This window comes from Dipodomys ordii, unplaced genomic scaffold (genome assembly GCF_000151885.1).
Source record: "Dipodomys ordii isolate 6190 unplaced genomic scaffold, Dord_2.0 Scaffold4, whole genome shotgun sequence".
NCBI lineage: Eukaryota > Metazoa > Chordata > Mammalia > Rodentia > Heteromyidae > Dipodomys > Dipodomys ordii.
In genome coordinates this window covers 32,835,910-32,855,368 of record NW_012267220.1, presented here as the reverse complement: position 1 = coordinate 32,855,368, position 19,459 = coordinate 32,835,910, and the positions used below count along the sequence as shown (strand labels likewise).

Below are 19,459 nucleotides of genomic sequence, written 5' to 3'. Positions count from 1 at the left end.
CACCTAGCAGCCCTGTCACTTACAGTATTTCAGGGGATTTAGAAAAGGAGCACAGGCCAAATATATATTTATTTTATCATAATAACACAGTAACCAAATACTGTTCTGGAAGAACAAAGTCTTAAGACTTTGAAGTAGTAATCTTCAATCAGTAGTAACTCAGGTACACCTGGGATTGAGTAGCTGGTAAGTTTAAGTAAAATTCTAGTGTTTGTAGTATTTTGGCTAGCTTTCTAACAGCAAATGATGGATCCAGGCACTGGTAGCTTACACTTGTAATCCTAGCTACTCAGGGAAGCTGAGATCTGAGGATCGTAGTTCAAAACTAGCCCAGGTAGGAAAGTCTGTGAGATTCTTCGTCTCCAGTTAACTACCTGAAAATCGGAAGTGGATTTGTGGCTCAAGTGGTAGAGCAAAAAAGGTGAGGGACAGTGCTCAGGCCCTGAGTTCAAGCCCCATGTCCAACAAAAAATAAAAGCAAATGATAGGAAGGATGAAAGACAGGGAGACGTGATATCAGAGGACTTTGGGCACAAATCAGATGGTGCTTACTAGCTAATTTGCCTTTATCCCGAATTGAGTTGGAAAGGAAGCCAAATTTATAATGAGAGAACAAGATCTAGAGCCAGGTCTGCTGCTTGTATCACTTCAAAGTACCATATAATAAAATGAAATTATAATGGTGAAAGAATGAGTAAATAGACTTAGATTTTACATTCATTAGCTGTGTTTTGAAATATTTGTTTCTTTCATTGAATTTTTTTTTTTGGGGGGGGGTCTGGTCATGGGGCCTGAACTCTGGGCCTGTGTGCTGTCCCTCAGCTCTTCAGCTCAAGGCTAGCGCTCTACCACTTGAGCCACAGCGCCACTTCTGGCTTTTTTTCTTTTTGCTTATGTGGTGCTGAGGAATTGAACACAGGGCCTCAAGCATGCAAGGCAAGCGCTCTACCACGGAGCCACCTTCCCAGCCCCATCTTTCGTTGAATATTAAAGTACCTTTTGGTATTTTCAGTTAAGCCTATCAGTTTTATTACCAGTTTTGTTAACTGTTGTTCATTTGTCTGAATTTAAATGGGATACCTGAGTGGGTAGATCCCAAAACATCTGTAGTCTTTTAACTAGAATTATTCATATGAATAGGGATATTAAATATGTAACACTAGATTAATCCTAAGTGATATACTTTTATTTTTAATGGAGTTTTTTTCCTCAACTACTAAACATTTTATTTTCATGTAGTCTTTTATTGTATGATTTAAGATCTACCATGAATTTTCATTTTCTTGTTTTAAATTCTTTGTGTCTGGAAAGAGACAGTGTAGTTCCTTCATTAGGCAGGTACATGTAGTTTAGGTTGTAGAATATGACAAGCATTACTTTAGGAACAAACACTCAAGAGCTTTGCTCTTGGTTTAAATTTGTTTGCCAGCTCTGCTTGATAAGCATATTTTATCTTTTGAAATAACTTTGTTTTTTTGTGAGAACAATTTTTCAGCCGGGCATCAGTGACTTATGCTTGTAATCCTAGCTACTCAGGATGCTGAGATCTGAGAATCATGGTTCAAAGTCAGCCCAAGCAGGAAACTGAGATTCCTAGCTCCAGTTAACTACCAAAAAGCCATAAGTAGAGCTGTTACTCAAGTGAGAGCATGCTTAGCCTTGAGCAAAAAAGCAAGGACAGCACCCAGGCCCCAGCAGAACTAGCACCAAAAAATATATATACTTTTACTAGATGAAAGGTCAAAAGGAGACTTATTTCCCTTCAAAAACCAATGACATGGGGCTGGGAAGTTGGCTCAGTGGTAGAGTGCTTGCCTTGCATGCATGAGGCCCTGAGTTAGATTGCTCAGCACCACATAAGCAGAAAAGAAAGGCCGGAAGCCGGGCACTGGTGGCTCAGGCCTGTAATCCTAGCTACTCAGGAGGCTGAGATCTGAGGATCACGATTCAAAGCCCAACCCCAGGGCAGGAAAGTCAGTGAGACTCTTATCTCCAAGAAACCACTAGGAAACAGGAAGTGGTGCTGTGGCTCAAGTGGTAGGGCACTCGCCTTGAGCTGAAGAGCTGAGGGACAGCACCCAGGCTGTCCCAGAATTGAGGACCCATGACCCACAAAAAACAAAACAAAAAAGCAATGACATCATTTGCCTCAGCTTGTGTAAACTTCAGGAAAAAAATTCTTGAGGCTTTTCTTGGTGAATGTAGGGAATACAAAGAATTTGTGGCACTGCTACATTTCTGTGACTTGAGGAATCTGGTCTGCATTCAGATCAGGCTTCTAAGCCATTTTCCAAATCTAGAAATGTTCACTCTGTCTTAGAAGGTGTGTATAATATTTGTTTCTTGTTTTAAATGTTCAGACTTTTTTTTTCTATTCCCCTTCAGTGATCGGACTCTACCACTGAGCCACAGCTTCTCTTTCAGCTTTTTGGTAGTTAGAGATAAAAGTCCTATGAACTTTACTGGCCAGGCTGGCTTTGAGCTGTAATCCTCAAATCTCAGTCTCCTAAGTATCTGGGATTTATAAGTGTGAGCCACTGGCATCCTTCAAGTATTTTTAAAAGCCCTGTTGGTTAACTCCTCTGTAAGAGAGTCTCATCTGCACTTCATGGTACCGTATATTGTCATCCTCAGAAACAAGGTTTTTGATTACTGATAAGCTGTTCCATTTCTTTTTTGTCTCCCCTGGTAAGTAGGTAGTACTTGAATATTGGTGATTATACTTCAGTATTGTGAAGCCAGTGGTGTGACTCTCACAAAATTTCCTTCTATTTATTTTGAAATTTTGGTTATAAGCACAATGATTTCATGTTTTACTGTTTTTTTATTTAGAACCATCATTGAATTCCCTCTTTGTTTTTAATTTTGATTTTAAAAAAAGTGTTTCAAATGTTTTAAAATAAGGGTCTCCAGAATCCTCTTAAGAGAGAAAAGGAACAAGCTAACACCTTTATTTGTGACTTCTCTGCTGGAAATGATTAACCGGAACTCCTAAACATGTTTACCTGCTTTCAAAACTAAACTGTAAAAACAAAATTGAATCCTCCTTTATTTGTATAATTAAAATATTTTGTAGATCCCAGTCTTGGCTCATGGGCCTTTACTAATAAGCTATTAAATAATTTTGTGCCCCTAAACATTTAAAATCTTTCTTTTTTGGTGATCCAGCTAGCATTTATTACTGTTTTGGTTGCATTTATTCAAGTGATCCCAATCAATTCTTGTAACTACCTTATGAATTAGATGTTATTTTTACCACCCCCTTTTGTCTAGAAGCTAAAGCTCCACAGATGAAATCATTTGTCCTTGGTCATGCAGAAGTACAGGGTTCTAATCCAGTTGTGCCTGAATCCAAACCCCTGATTTTAACTATGCCATGTAGTCTCTAAATTCTAAGGGAGTCAGGTTGACAGAAATGATTTGAAGGTCAAAAATGCGATATAGAGGAAGTGAACCCCTCACTTTAAAAATACCAGATTCTCCAACAGGAAATGCTCCTGCCTCAGAACAAGAATAGCTTGTTTGTAGCACTCACTCACTCAAGTCTAAGGGCTTCTAACTTCTTTTTTTTGGATGGTTGTAGAGCCTGAACTCTGGGCCTGAGCGCTGTCCCTTAGTTCTTCAGCTCAAGGCTAGGACTGTACCACTTGAGCCAGAGTGCCACTTCCGGCTTTTTTCCCCCCCTGCTTATGTGATGCTGAGCAATCGAACCCAGGGCCTCATGCATGCAAGGCAAGCACTCTGCTAACTGAGCCATCTTGCCAGCCCCAAGGGCTTCTAACGTCTGGCCCAGGTACTACCTTGTCATTGACACGGTTCTCTGCTAAATCCCTTTCACAGCAGAGGGTCCATTTAAGGTCTGAGTATGCCCCTGAGTGGGTCCACAAATCCTGGCTACTATATGAGCCCAGCCCATCCAGGCAGAAAGTACATGCAAGAGGATACCAAAGGAAGCTTGCCTGGCTACCTGGCCTACCACTTTCTGGCTGCCATGGCCTGGGTACATGGGTCCCATCATCTTTAAATCTTTTTAGTGACTGTTAATTAAAATTCTAAAGTAATGAGTAAGAAAAGCAAGAAATTGGGTCAGATCTTAACTGCACGAATGTCAAGCTATACTTAAGTTTTTGTTCATGTGTTTAAATCATCTCTTAGGCTCAGTAGAAAAGAAACAACAGAGAAGATCAATTAGGACTCGATCTGAATCAGAGAAATCCACTGAGGTTGTGCCAAAGAAGAAGATCAAAAAGGAGCAGGTTGGCTTCCTACATGTAGAGAGTTAAAGCATTGTATATGTAAAATCTGTGGCTTATCTCAGTATCTCAAAAGAAAGAGAAACTTTCTCTGCTTTGAGTTTCCTTTCTAAACTGTCTTACGCTTCTGTCCTGGTGGGTTGCAGTGCCCAGTTCTAATTCAGCCATCCCTGTGATTCTGCTTTAAGCATTTTCACAAAAAAGTCAAGCTTTGGGAGATGGGAAGCCAGTGGTGTGAGACTCTCACAAAATTCCCTCACATTTATTTTTAAATTTCTTTTATAAGCACAATGATTTCATGTCTTCATGATTTTCATATGGAACCATCATTGAATTCTCCCTCTTAAAATTTTTGCTTTTTGCTTTTATAAGCTGCTGGTATGTATTGTTTTTGTTTTTTAAACAAATCAAATTAATTTAACTTATATGCCTGTATTTAAGAAGCAGATAATCATAGATGATCTGGTTTTTCTGTTGGCATCACAGAATTTTTGGAATGTTATTTTTACAGTGGAATGGCACTCACCTGGTTATCAGGTTATCAGATAGACAATATTCAAACTTTAAAAAGAGTGTGTTGTGGAGCCATTTTGAATGTGTTCAACCAGTGTAATCAGTGTAGTAACATTCATATTAAATTACCTTTTCAAAGAATCTTTTAAAACTATCCTCCTTTAAATTAAGCTTATAATCAGAATTTTCTCAATTTTTCTTAAAGCTGAAAGTTACCCATTTTTACAATCTGGATGCCTGGCATTAAATAAAATTCTAATAGTATTAGTTCCAATAAGTTTTATATTTTAAAACCGCTATGGGAGAATGTGGACTTTCTTATTTAAAGTATTGCATTTATAATTTTAAGCTTCCAAATTTAAAAGTTAACTTTGTGGGTGCTCTATGATGTCACAAGCATGTAAAACAATTTTTTTCAAAATATCTAACCAAAATTAAGTAATATACTGATTTGTCATTTATTTATCATATTAACTTTCATACTTAGGAAATTCCAAAAAAAAATCTTTCTAAGCTCTTGCAGACCTGTAGTTTTCATTACCAAAATGAAGTTGTGACTTTGCCACCTGGTTTCCAAATTCAGTCTGTGACCAGTCAATTTAAAGTTAATAAGCAGAATAAGTACAAAAAATGGGACAAATTGTTAATGCCACTATGTTATATTTAGTTAGTAGTAAAACAATATCAGTGATTGTTTAGAAGATTTTATATTTGTATGACTAATTGTATCTTATTAAAAAAAAGCATTTCTGTTGTATGTTTTTTACCTGTTGTAAAAAAATAAAATTTTTTTTAAAAAGCTTAGAACAATCCTTAAATATTTACAAAATGTGTTTCAACATGCATATTTCACCACATCTTAAAGAAACATGAAATTCAATTCATAGCTTAATCAGGAACTCCTCCCAACAGCATCCTTTCTCTAATTCCCGTGCTTCAATCCTCAAATTACCCGTGTTTTACATATACATTGGCAGAATAACTTCTGATCTCGCTCTCCTAATGTAGGATCAAGACACTGTTCATAAGACACTCAAGAAAGTACTTTTGCAATATCACAAACTTATTTTCTTAAGTTTGTACTAGCAGCAAAAGTGTTGAGCTTCCAGCTGTATGGAGCCCTGTAGCACTCTCTACAGAGAGGGTCCTGATTCCCAGCAACTTAGCTGTGAGTGCAGGCGCGGAAGGGTCTTAAAGTGGCGTGAGTTACATTAACCTGAGTTTCATAGTAAGTAAAAATTTATCCTAACGTCTTTGGGGCGGGAGGGGTTTATAGCAGCATTGGGGCTGGTTGCAGAAACAACCCCTCTCCTGCCTCCCAGACACTGAGGAAAGTATTCTTGTTCTATTCATATTCCAAGGGCATGGTGGGAAAGATCTTTGCTAGAGAGCATGTGGCTGTGTGTTGTCACTTGGTATTCAGCACAGGCAGCTAGGATTTAAATCCTCCCTGACTTTAAGACAGAGAACTTGACCCATAAGATGGGACTGAGTTTAGTTTTCAGATACATTGATCACTCATCACTACTTAGATTGATGCAAGTCTTAATTTTTTTCCCTGTAGTTCAAGAGTGAAAAAATTCCTTGTTAATGCTGTAATTTTTTTTTCCCCAAACAGGTTGAAACAGTTCCTCAAGCTACAGTGAAGACTGGATTACAAAAAGGTGAGTTAATACTATAATGTTGCTTTGCATTTCCTTGACTAAACCAATTCTAAGAATTTTTTATTTTGTACTTCATGTATTTTTGCCTGTCTCTGTAAATCACTGTTGTTGCTTTTCAGTGTGAAATTACAATATCCCATTTGTGTGTTGTGTGTGTGTGTGTGTGTGTGTGTGTGTGTGTTGTGTATGTGTGAGAGAGAAAGAGAGAGAGAGGTAGAGAGAAAGACAGACTTTTAGAGTTGATCTCACTCTGTGCCTCCACATGAAATCTTTCTTGTTTTGGTAAATTGGAGAACACCGCATAGACTTGATACTGTTTCCAACTTTTCTCCATAAGATTCTGGGGTTTCACTGGCTTATAAACTAGGGATGTGACGAATCCACTTTTTTTGGTATTCGACTGAATACCGAATAGTAGCTATAAATGTCAAAAATGGACTATGACAAATCAGACAAGACAACTTGATTGAAAAATAATGTTGCCACACTTATTTTTACAGTGCTGTAAAACCTTTCTGTAAATTAAAATGATCCATAGCATACTTATGGCCATTATTAAATGATCATATGTGAATCTATTTGAGATACGCACAAAGGTTAAGAAACCTTAAACTTATATCTGTATTTTCTGTGTGCAATTTGACTACAGTACAAACTCCATGGCATGTTTCATGCATTTTTGGTGAGCTCAAACTGTATTTGTAGTTTACTCTGGGCAAATTGCATTATTTAAAAATAAATAAAAAATAAAACAACAGCCTCTCTGCATTCTCGGGGAGAGAAGTCTGCAGCGATGGTCTCCGTGGAGATCCTCAGCAGAACTGAACAGCCTCTCGGAGGGAACACTGCTTGGCGGAGCTCCAAGAAAGACATCGCGATCGCTGCGAGATTAGGAGGCCTGATTGCGTTGTGTTTCCACCATTCCACAGGGTCGGCGGACCGGGGAGTGCAGGGCTCTGTCAGATACAGTGACAGCTCCGTCTCCGCAGCGGTTGAGGAAACTGTGGACTGAGATTCCTGTACAATTTCATCCCAGAAACTCCAGAATTGTAGTCTCCATTCAAGATTTCTTTGTCGGCGGCTTGTTAAACAGTTTCTTTTGTTTTTGATTTTGCCAATCATCATTATTGGCCTGGTTCCTTCTTCAAGACTGAACAATTGCTTTAACATTCAAATGATTTTTTTGTTGTTTGTCTTTTTTTTTTTTTTCTGGTTTGAGCTGGATGGGTACAGCTTAAATCATGGGTCCAGCCTAAAAACCACCGTTTAATGTACACTGATCAATTCCAACATGGACTGTTTTTTTTGTTTTTAAATAAAGCATCATTAATGCATATCTGCAGGGTTTTGCCAAACAGCTCAAACTGTATACATTGCAATCATTAAAAGCTCTTATTTTTTTTAATATTAGTGCCGTTATGGAGAACAGCATGACAGCTGTCTTCAGCAGTCTGTCATTTTTCTAGTGTTTTCAGAAACTCGTCGGAACTGGCGGTACCTGTGTTTCCCTTCGAAAGCCTCTCAGTACAGCACTACTCCTATTCCTCTGTTAAAACTCCTTGTTAATCCAGTGATTTTAGGCCAAGGAAATATTTTGTGGTGGTGTTCTGGGTCCATACACCAGCAATGAAGGAAATAGATTTGTGTACTTGTGTTTTTTAATCAGCATTAACATGGGCAGGCACCCTCATTTCTAGATGTCAGGAAGCATTCAGTGAAAACTTGTAGCATGGGATGTGATAACAAAGTTCCAGTAATCTGAGCAGTCTCCTGAGGCCCACATCCTCCACCACAGAACATGGCTATACACCAAGTGCTGCTCCCACCCAGCCTGTTGCGGATCTTCATGGCCTCAGGAGACTTGTTTCTCCATGGTCTCTTCTGGACTGCACACTTCCACCATAGCTTGCTGGGCTGATCTAGATGTCTGTCTGTTGTATGGAAATTCTGGGGGAAAAAAAATCCAAAACACAAACTGTGGGTGGAAATATAACCGTCTCCTTGGTTCCTTGGTATTCACCGTGCCTGATCTGCACATTTCATCGTGGCTGTTTCTGTATAGCCTATACTGCATTAGCCCAAGAGATTGTTGCTTTGTAACTTTTTGCACTATTGTTTTGGCTGGATTTGTATTACACACAGTTTTAAAAAAAAATTCCACACTATTCTCTGTCTTTTTTTTTTTTCCATATTTATTCCTTCCCGCACAAATTCCACAGAGGCTTCTCATCCAGCTCTTCATGATTTGACTGCATTGAATACTGATTGTCCATTTACAGTACTCAGCAGTGTGCCTCCCAAATGGCATGACATGTATAGTGCTGCAGCATTTGTTAATGGTCACAATAAATGCCACTTCACCAAGGAAGTCTCAGATAAACAATCATGAACATTCAAAATTTATTGGGGGGACAATAATCAACTAAATCACAAAATTTGGGGGAAAATGGCACTATCCGTGTACGAATCGAATACAAATCAAAGATTTGTCACATCCCTAATAAAAACAAGATGGAGATGTCTCTGCAACCATATTTGTAAACTACACAGTGTGTTGGGTTTTATGTCTTCCCCCTCCAAATCAAATGGTGCTTTGAGTTGCTCCAAATTAATCGGCTGTCCTGCAGTTTTGATACAATTGGTTTTTAGGTTGGAATTTGGGCTGTGTTGACTGAAAATAGTTCTAGAGCTATTTTAGAGCAGGAGAACTGAATTAAATGTTTTAATAGAGCAAGAAAGGTCAGAAGCTCATGAAGTTTTGACTTGCATCTTCAGTATTACAAAGAGATCTGTGCTCTTTTTTTCCCCTCCTACACTAAAGAAAGGAGTTTGGGGAAAGAAAATATTCTCCCACACAAAAAAAATTAAAATGATAAACCTTAAGTATTACTTAGGATTAATTTCAGTGTGTTGTATTAAGGTGCCAGCGAGATTTCAGATTCCTGTAAACCTCTAAAGAAAAGGAGTCGAGCCTCAACAGATGTAGAAATGACTAGTTCTGCATACAGAGACACGTCTGACTCCGATTCTAGAGGACTGAGTGATCTGCAGGTAAATACGTGCCTGGATCTGGGTAGAATTGCCTTTTTTTGCTTTGCGAACAAAAGTACCACAATGCTTTGTCTAGCTTACTTAAAGAAATGAGGGAGATATCTAAATACTCAAATTCACGGGACAAAAAATGACTGGTTATTTTGTAACTTGTGGTTTTGTTTTTTGAGACAAGATCTTCATCTATGTGTAGCCCAAGATGGCTTCAAACTTAAAAGTCTTTGTGCCTCAGCCTCCTGAGTACTAGGATTACAGTTGTGCACCACCACACTTGCCTTTATACATGCCTGAAATTTTACAACTCTCTCACATAGCAAAATTCTATCTTTCTGGGTGCCAGTGGCTCAGGCCTATAATCCCACCTACTTAGGAGGCTGAGATCTGAGGATAAAGGTTTGAAGCCAGCCTGGGCAAGAAAGTCCATGAGACTTTTATCTCCAATTAACCACAAAAAGCGGGAAGTTGAGGTGTGGCTCAAGTGGTAGAGCATTATTCTTGAGCAAAAGAGCTAAGGGACAGTGCCCAAGCCCTGAATTCAAGCCAAGTACTAGCACCAAAAAGTAAATTAAAAAATCATAGATCATAGTTGTTGTTTTTTTTATTTTAACTACAATTTCTCCCTCAAACAGCAGGCATATGGTATCCATGGGTTTTAGGAAGAAAAAGAGGTGTGTCAATATCTACCTGATCTATCCTTACCAGGATTTTCATTGCATGTAACTTCAAGCAGAGTTCTGTTTTGTTTTTCTTTAAGATGTGCTATGTTTTCTATATAGGTAGGCTTCGGAAAACAAGTAGATAGCCCTTCAGCTACTGCAGATGCAGACATGTCTGATGCACAGTCCATGGATTCAAATTTGTCCCGAAGAGGTGTTGGCAGTAGGAAGGACACCGTGTGTCAGGTAGGGAGGAGGCTGATCCTCTGGCTGATCACAATTGCCATCATGTTTGATATGCTGAAAGAGGGCCTTGTGTTTCTAAATTGTGGTGCTGATTTAAAGGTACAGATCTGGAATTTCTTTATTGTCTACCTTTTCTGAGTTGACATTCTTGTCGTTCAAATGCAAGTACTAGTCATCTTTTTTATATTGGAAGTAAATAACAGATGACAGATTTCAAATATTTTATCCTAAATTTGAGCTTATGAACTTTTAAATGTATTTTTACTCTGTTGGAAAAATATTATTTTGTCCCTTGAAGAAAAGCTATACTATACAATCACAAAGAAGGAACCATAAAAGATCAAGTATGACTTTGCAACTTTTTATGCCATGTTGGGCTTGGAAATAGCTATGTAGTTCAGAGGGAAGTCCAAGGACAACCTCTCCAGAAAGCTGGTTAGAAAAGCAAATTCTGAGCCACCCTAGACCCACTGGCTTAGAATCTGGAGAAGAACCCACTGACCTGTATTTTACTAAGTTAATAAGCCCTCTGTGGGATTCTGAAACCTGCTAGTTTGAGAAACACTGCTTGCCCCCCGACCCCCATTTTGTAGATCTGTGAAAGCCCTGGTGACTCTCTGACTCCATGTGAGGGAGAATGCTGCAGACACTTTCACCTGGAATGCCTGGGGTTGACATCAGTTCCTGAAGGGAAGTTCATCTGCACAGAGTGTAACACTGGTAAGCTACTCTAAGGAAATGGAGAGGGAAGAGTGACATTTTCCCTAACATCTGATTCTTTCTTCACCTTGTATAACTTTCTTCCTCTCCTATGGGTATTTCAATAAATTAAAACACCATCCAACAATTTAGATTCCTAGGCACAAACTTCTTCCTACCAGTTTCTATACCATAAATCTAGCAAAACATTAGGAGAAGTTTGTCTTATGTAAAGAATTATACAAGGTATGTGAATTAAATTTTTCAGATAGTTTTGAGATTTATTTGTGCTCAGTAAATGATTTAAAATCCTTTAATTTTACTTTATTTATTTATTTTTATTTTTTGGTCCATTCATGGGGCCTGAACTCTGGGCCTGGGCGCGCTGTCCCTCAGCTCTTCAGCTCAAGGCTAGCACTCTATCACTTGAGCCACAGCGCCACTTCCGGCTCTTTTCTTTTTTGCTTATGTGGTGCTGAGGAATCAAACCCAGGGCCTCATGCATGCAAGGCAAGCGCTCTGCCACTGAGCCACCTTCCCAGCCCCAAATCCTTTAATTTTAATAGATTAGAATTAAGTTTCAATCAAAACTGTAACCATGCTGAGTCTGTTTTAGTGGAAAGATAGAGCTACTGGAAATTTTATTTTAAACTTGGATTCACCATTTCTTTCTTATTCTGCTATGCATACAACCATCTGTCAGAAGACCAATTATACACAAAGAGAAACATTTGTTTCTTTTCTATGTAACCCTGGTTAAACTTGGGGAAAGTAGTAATTGTTGATCAGTCTGAAACAGCCTAACAAGTAAAAAACTGATTGACAACATGTAGTGCTGTTTTTATGAGCTGTGTATGTGTACACATGAGTTTTGTATATGTGTGTGTATGTGTATACATAGGATTTTGATTTTTCTTTTTTTTTGGGGGGGGGTCCATTCGTGGGCCTGAACTCTGGGCCTGGGAACTGTCCCTCAGCTCTTCAGCTCAAGGCTAGCACTCTACCATTTGAGTCACAGTGCCACTTCTGGCTTTTTTTTTCCTGCATATGTGGTGCTGAGGAATCGAACCCAGGGCCTCATGCATGCAAGGCAAGCGCTCTACCACTGAGCCACCTTCCCAGCCCGGATTTTGATTTTTTTGAAGGAGGTTTTAAGAGTTAAGTGGATATCAAGTATATATGATATGTTGACCTTCTTGGACATTTTTTTTCTCTCTTTATTTGGATTCTCACATTTATTTTTTATCTTATCATTTAAATGTATACCCCAAAAATTCTTTGGTAATTTTATTGAACACTTGCTAAATACCAGGTGCTGGTAATACTGTGTTAGCCTGTAATATTAACATAAGGGACATTATGAGGTACATACCATTATTTTTCTATTTTGTAGAAGAGGGAAAATGAATAGAGAATTTAGTACATTGCCCAGTTTCAAAAGGTACTATATACTGAAGGTGGAATTTGAGCCTAGGCAGACTCCAAAGCCCTTTCTCTTTACCATTGCCATCTCCAAGTAGCTGATGTTCCATTTCATAGCCATATATCCAACCACATTCTCATAACACTATAAATTATACTATAAATGCGGTTTAGCATATGTAGAGTGTATATTTCCCTGTCACAAATGCTTTGTTCATCATCACATTTAGATATAAAACTATGAACAATTTGCCACCTAGCAGCCTCTCGGAAAGATAGTTGTACATTGTTTTCTTTGTTTTGTTGGTTTTCCATATATATTTTTTTGCCAGTCCTGGAGCTTGAACTCCGGTACTGGGCACTGTCCCTGAGCTTTTTTGTTCAATGTTAGTACTTTACCACTTAAGCTTTATGTTATTTTAATGTTTTTGGTAGTTAATTGGAGATAAGAATCTCATGGACTTTCCTGCTCAGGTTGGCTTGGAACCATGATCCTCAAATCTCAGCTTCCTGAATAGCTAGTGATAGTGGTGTGAACCACCAGTACCTAGCAAGATCTAAGATTCTGTTATGTTAGAGATCTGTAAAATTAAGGCATGTATAAAGCCAGACATGATGATGTACAACTCTAATCCCAATACTCAGGAGGCTGAGGCAGGAGGATCTTAAGTTTGAAGCCAGTGTGGGTTACACATGGATAGAGATCCTATCTCAAAAATACAAAAGCAGGGCTGGGAAGGTGGCTCAGTGGTAGAGCACTTGCCTTGCATGCATGAGGCCCTGGGTTTGATTCCTCAGCACCGCATAAGCAAAAAAGAAAAAAGCCAGAAGTGGTGCTGTGGCTCAAGTGGTAGAGCGCTATCCTTGAGCTGAAGAGCTGAGGGACAGCGCCTAGGCCCAGAGTTCAGGCCCCAAGACCGGAATCCCTCCTCCCCGCCCCCCCCCCCAAATACAAAAGCAAAACAAAAAAAACACAAGTTGAAAAATAACTTCATTTTTGAATATTTATGATAGGCAGGCCCTCTTGGTTGCCCACATTTCCCAATAATCCCTTTTCCTAAAGCCCTAATACTTTGTAACTTGCATGGCCACTTTAAGAGTTTAAATATGGAAGTGGTGCTATGCCTCACATAGTAGAGAGCCCTAGCCTTGAGCACAAAGAGGCTCAGGGACAGCGCCTAGTCCCTGAGTTCAAGCCCCACCACTGACCAAAAAAACCCCACAAAACCCAGTGGAGTTTAAATACGCAATCCTGGTTTGGATTGGAAGGGCCATGTGTATTTTCAGTCTTAAAACACTCATAGGGCTTAGCTCTAGAAGACAGTAGAATTCTGGCAACAAAGGTGGAGTAGAGTCTCATTTGTCACATACCTATTGGATATTTAAGAGGAAAATTCATAAACAAATAGTATCAGGTTGGAGGACTTATATTTCCTGATTTAAAAACCAAATCAGCTGGGCACCAGTAGCTCACATCTGTAATCCTAGCTACTCAGGAGGCTGAGATCTGATGATCGCAGTTCAAAGCCAGCCCAGGCAGGAAAGTCTGTGAGGTTCTTATCTCCACCAGAAAACTGGAAGTGGCACTGTGGCTCAAGTAGTAGAGGGCTTGCCTTGAGTTGAAAAGCTCAGGGACAGCACCCAAGCCCAGAGTTCAAGCCCCATGACTGACAAAGAAGAAAAATCAAAACAATGATACTGGTATAGAGATAATAGACATATACTAATGGAATAGAGTAGAAAACCTAGAAGTAAACCCATGCATGTATGTTCAGATGATTGTATATGTGTGTGGGGGAGGGTAGGTTATAGTGCATGAACTCAGGGCCTAGGTGCTGTCCTTGAGCTTTTGTGATCAAGGCTAGCACTGTACCACATTGAGCTACAGCTACACTTCAGGTTTTTCAGTGTTTAATTAGGGATAAGAGCCTCACAGGGACTTTGATGCCTGGCCTAGCTTTAAATTGCAATCCTCAAATCTCAGCTTCCTTGGTATCTAGGAGTACAGGCATGAGCCACTGGCACCCAACTTAAATGATTGTTGTTTTAGGGTTTTTGTTTTGGGGGGATTTTTTTTGGTGGTGGTGGTGCTGAATTTGGAACCCAGGGCCTCATACTTGTTAGGCAAGAGGTCTAATTGAGCCACATTTCTAGTTCTGGTCAAATGATTTTTGACAACGTGTAAAGACCATTAGTTGGGGAAAGGACAATTTTAACAAATGAGCCTAGAAAAATGAGTATATGTGCAAAAGAATGAAGTCAGACACACTTCCTTTCTTTCTTTTTTTATTTTGGGTCTGGTCGTGGGCCTGAACTCTGAGCCTAGGCGCTGCCCCTCAGCTCTTCAGCTCAACGCTAGCGCTCTACCACTTGAGCCACAGCGCCACTTCCGACTCTTTTTTTGTTTATGGCTGCTGAGGAATCGAACCCAGGGCCTCAAGCATGCAAGGCAAGCGCTTTACCACTGAGCCACCTTCCCAGCCCCCACACTTCCTTTCTTTTATGATGGCACTGGGGGTTGAACTCTTGTGCTCTTGCTTGACTTTTTTGCTCACAGAGGGTGCTCTACCAGTTAAGCTACACCTTTTCTGACTTTTTGCTGGTTAATTATGAATAGGAATCTCTTGGATTTTTCTACCTAGCTGTGAATCTCAAATCTCAAGACTCTTGAGTTGCTTTGTTTAGAGGCCTGAGTCATGGCAACCAGTTTTGTTTCTTTGAGACAGTGTCTTCCTGTGTAGTCTAGCCTCACCTGTAACTTGCTACATAGCCCATTCTGGCCTCAAACTCATGATCTTACTGTTTTTTCTTCCTGCTAATTAGACTATCACTTTCTGTTATTTAAGACAAATATGTTTTCTGGGAAAGAATCACTTCCTTTTACTACTTTGAACAGAAGGACTGAGATTACAAGCCAGGTACCAGTGGCTCACACCTGTAATCCTAGCTACTCAGGAGGCTGAAATCTGAGGATCACAATTCAAAGCCAGCCTGGCAGGAAAATCTGTGAGACTTACATCTACAATTAACCACCAAAAAAAGCTCAAGGACAACGTGCAGGCCCTGAGTTCAAGCCCCACAACCAACCAAAAAAAAAAAAATGGGAAGGGAGGATACTTTTACCTTTCACAAGCTAGAGGTCTGACATAAGTCAAAGGAATTGGACAATTCAGCAATCAGTCTATCACTTGCACCAGTTAGAACTTAATAGGCTTATTATAATCATGCACATGAAGACCACTCTTATATGGAGTAGTTTATGCATTTTTAGTTAAATTTGTCTTTAAAATGTATATTTTAATTTTATTAATATCTAAAAATGACTTTTTTCCCTCAGGGCTTTTTTTACCCCCTATGGTAAAACTCTAGGCCTTCCACATACTATGTAATGTTCTACTACCAAATCCTATCCTAACTGCAGAAGTTATTAAAAAAAATAGTAACTTGCCCCATTTGTTAGGAAATGGAAAGACTTGGAAAAAATTATATTAAGAAAAGCCAGATCCAAAGAAACATAGGTCCCATTATTTCTCTTATTTGCAATAACTAGTGTACATCTAGGATAATCTTACCAGACAATCAGAAAAGGACAGAAGCTATGTACATATGGCCATATAAGATGATACTAAGTGAAATGAACCCCAAGATAGGGATACAAGAGATTTTTGTCTCTGTTGCTGTTGTTTTTAATGTACTGTGTGATTTTTTTGTTTCTTTTGTATGTTCTGGTCTTCCCCCATTGTCTTCCCCCTATTGTCACTGTATTTGATTCTGGTGCCCTGCATCTTGTATATACATTTTTCCAATTTGGGGAAGGGAAGGGAAATAACAAAATGCTCAAACAAGGATACAGGTCGACCCATTGTAACAAGACATACAATACACTATGTTGAAAATGAACTTTACCACTTATTGGGGGGAAAGAGGAATTGGGGAGATGGTGAGGGAAGGGATAGTAGGGGAAAAACAAAGAGGGGTAACAATGCTTGATAGGAAATGGACTCATTACCTTACTCATGTAACTGTAACCCCTCTGTACAGTATCTTTACAATAAAATATTTTAAAAAGTACTTTCACAGCTATATACATGCTATGATGTAACTCAGAACTACAAGTATGCTATAGGAAAATAATAAGGAAAAACCTGTTGTGTTTTTTTAATTTTTTATTGAGATTAGGTGATTACATAAATTTCACAAATTTCACAGTATTGTGGCATAGTGATACTTAAAGTCACAACACATTTTAGCCTTCATAAGGCAAGTTGTCATTATCATGGTCTATAAAGTTTGTGAATTCTATGAGCTTTGACAATACATCTATTTTTTACACATCAGGTGAGATTTACATTTCTTTCCTTTTGCTTAGTGTATTTTTTTTTCCTCTCATTCCTTCCCTCCTATTGCTGCCTTTGAGTTACTTAGTTCATTTTCATCTCTGTCCAGTGCAATAAGCCACTCTGTTGTATGTTTTCCCATTTCCCTCTGATTCTGTGTCTTCCTCCTAGCTTCCCTCAGATGTATGCATACTTATACCATATATGTGGTTAAGAACATGGAGTCATTTAGCAATGATAAGACAAAATGAGTGGAAGTCCTTTATTTCTCGAGTCCTGTTTACTTTGTCATATCTCCTTGCATTTTTGGCTTTAGCATCCACATATTAGGGAGACCATGTGGCATTTGTCTCTTTGCTCTTGGCTTACTTCGCTCAAAATGATTTGCTCTAGTTCCATTCATTTCCCAGCAAATGCCATTATTTTGTCCATTCTAATGGCTGCATAATATTCCATTGTATAGAGGTACTACAATTTTTCAATCCACTCATCTGTAGTGGGACATCTGGGTTGTTTCCATATTTTCTTGGCTATTGTGAACAGTGCTGCAATGAACATGGAAGTGCATGTGTCCTTGTATCCTGGTTCCTGTTGCTCAGGGTAGCTGCCTGGCTGGGTCCTATTGTGTTTTATTTCTAGAATAAAGGCAACAAAAATATGCAGACATCACAGTTGTAACTACTCATTTTATTTTTTCATGGTAAAGTACTCATTAAAAAAATTATAATTCAGCCAATTTCTGAAAATTAGGCAATTTGAAAAGTCAAGGAATAATCTTGTAATTCAACTTATTGTTTTGCAAAGCAAAAACCAATATTGTTTCTTATATTTCCCTTCTGATTTTTATAGGGATAATTGAAAAGAAATCAACAGATTTAAACGCTTTTCAAGGGCTGATATTAAAATACCCATTAAATATAGGACTAGTTGTCATAATTTGCAGTTCTTTCTTTCCAGCTGAGCATTTTTCTATATTTTTATTTGCTTTTTTTGTCTCTTGTCCATTTATGTTATGTAGTATTCTTATTGATAGTATTTTAATTTTATTTCTAATTATATAAACTTTATTATGAACATATCATAATTAACTTTTCTAACTCATGTCTCTAAATGATTATCACTCTTTTGTTTTTTTCCCTTTCTTTATTTGGTGCTGAGAATTGGCCTCCATGGCCTGGTAAATTCTAATAATAGGCATGTGCTCTGTCACTGAGCTGCAGCCCAAGCCTTGATCACCACTCTTGAAATCCTAGACCCCTCTCTATATATGTATTTCTGGCTATCCCCAGAGTTAGCTATTGTTATCAGTTTCTTGGGTAGTACTGTAAACCTTTCTGTGTCTGTGTAACATTTTTACATATTCTTAACAAAAAATGTGTCATACCCTTGTCCTGTAAGAGTCTCTTTATGTCAAATAGAAGTGCATCTTATTTATTGGACAGTATTTCATAATATGCACACATCATGGTTTATTTATCTTTTCCCCTATGGAGGGAATATGATGTGCTTTCAGCTTTTTGCAGTTATAAACAGTGCTGCAGTAATTGTCTATTCATGTATGTAAATGTCTTCACCAAGAACTAGAACTTGTAGGCTATAGGATGTGATTGTGCATGCATGAATGTATGTATGTATGTATGTATGTATGTCCATTGTGGAGCTTGAACTCAGGGCCTGGGTGCTGTCCTTGAGCAAGACTAGCGCTCTACCCTTTGAGCCACAGGTCCACTTCCTGATTGTGCTTTTATTGAGAACAATATTGCCTAGTTGTTGCCTAGGATAGCTCTTTCCAACATTAATTCCTACCAATTGTGTAAGAGACTACCTTACCTATGCTTCTTATCAACAACAGGTATTATCCAACTATTCTTTGTGTTTTATAACTTGGTTTCCATTAGCATTTCTCTGACTACTCGTGAAATCTTAGCTTTACTTACATATGTGGTGTATATTTTCTACATATGTGAACTCTAGAGGACAAAATATAATCCTCAGTCATCTTTTTTCTTAGCCATTTTTGGATCATGTTTCCCACATCTGCTTTCTTGTACTTGTTTCTTTTTTGTGTGTTTTTCATTTTACTTCGTTTCTATTATAATTGGCATCATTTTTCCCCCCCCCCTTTAAATGTTTGGCACATTCACTATTGGAGCCATGGGGGCATACAGTTTTCTTTGTTGGAATACGTTCAATTATAGTTTCAATTTCTTCTGACGGTTTAATATTTTAGCACCAGTATTGATGAGATCTGTTTTTCTAGGAATTTGTTCATTCATCTAAGAATTTAAATTTATTAGTGAGATATATTGATATATTTTTGTCTGTGTGTCTGTGTGTGCTGGTCCTGAGGCTTGAACACAGGGCCTAGACACTGTCTCTGAGCTTGTTGCTCAAGACTAGTACCCTACCACTTGTACCACAGCTCTGTTCTACTTCTAGCTTTTTGGTGACTAATTAGAGATAGAGAGCCTCACAGACTTTCCTGCCTGGGCTGGCTTTGAACCATGATCCTCAGATATCAGCCTCTTGAGTAGCTAGAATTATAGACATGAGCCACTAGCACCTGGCTTTGATGTACTTTTAGTATCTTTATGTTTGTGTAATTTATAGTGATGCCT

General features: G+C 38.6%; 1 protein-coding gene across 2 annotated transcripts in view; it reads left to right on the top strand.

Annotated features, from left to right (window-relative positions):
• Positions 1 to 19,459, top strand: part of Whsc1l1 (Wolf-Hirschhorn syndrome candidate 1-like 1) — a 121,027-nt gene that overhangs the window by 71,277 nt on the left and 30,291 nt on the right. The window contains exons 8-12 of one of the 2 annotated variants that reach the window (XM_013025388.1): positions 4,156 to 4,256; positions 6,385 to 6,430; positions 9,351 to 9,481; positions 10,258 to 10,383; positions 10,977 to 11,103. In XM_013025388.1, the coding sequence (XP_012880842.1) occupies positions 4,156 to 4,256; positions 6,385 to 6,430; positions 9,351 to 9,481; positions 10,258 to 10,383; positions 10,977 to 11,103 (531 nt within the window). Of the gene's footprint in view, positions 1 to 4,155; positions 4,257 to 6,384; positions 6,431 to 7,359; positions 8,976 to 9,350; positions 9,482 to 10,257; positions 10,384 to 10,976; positions 11,104 to 19,459 lie in introns of those variants that run through there. The other variant, XM_013025387.1, reaches the window with a different exon arrangement.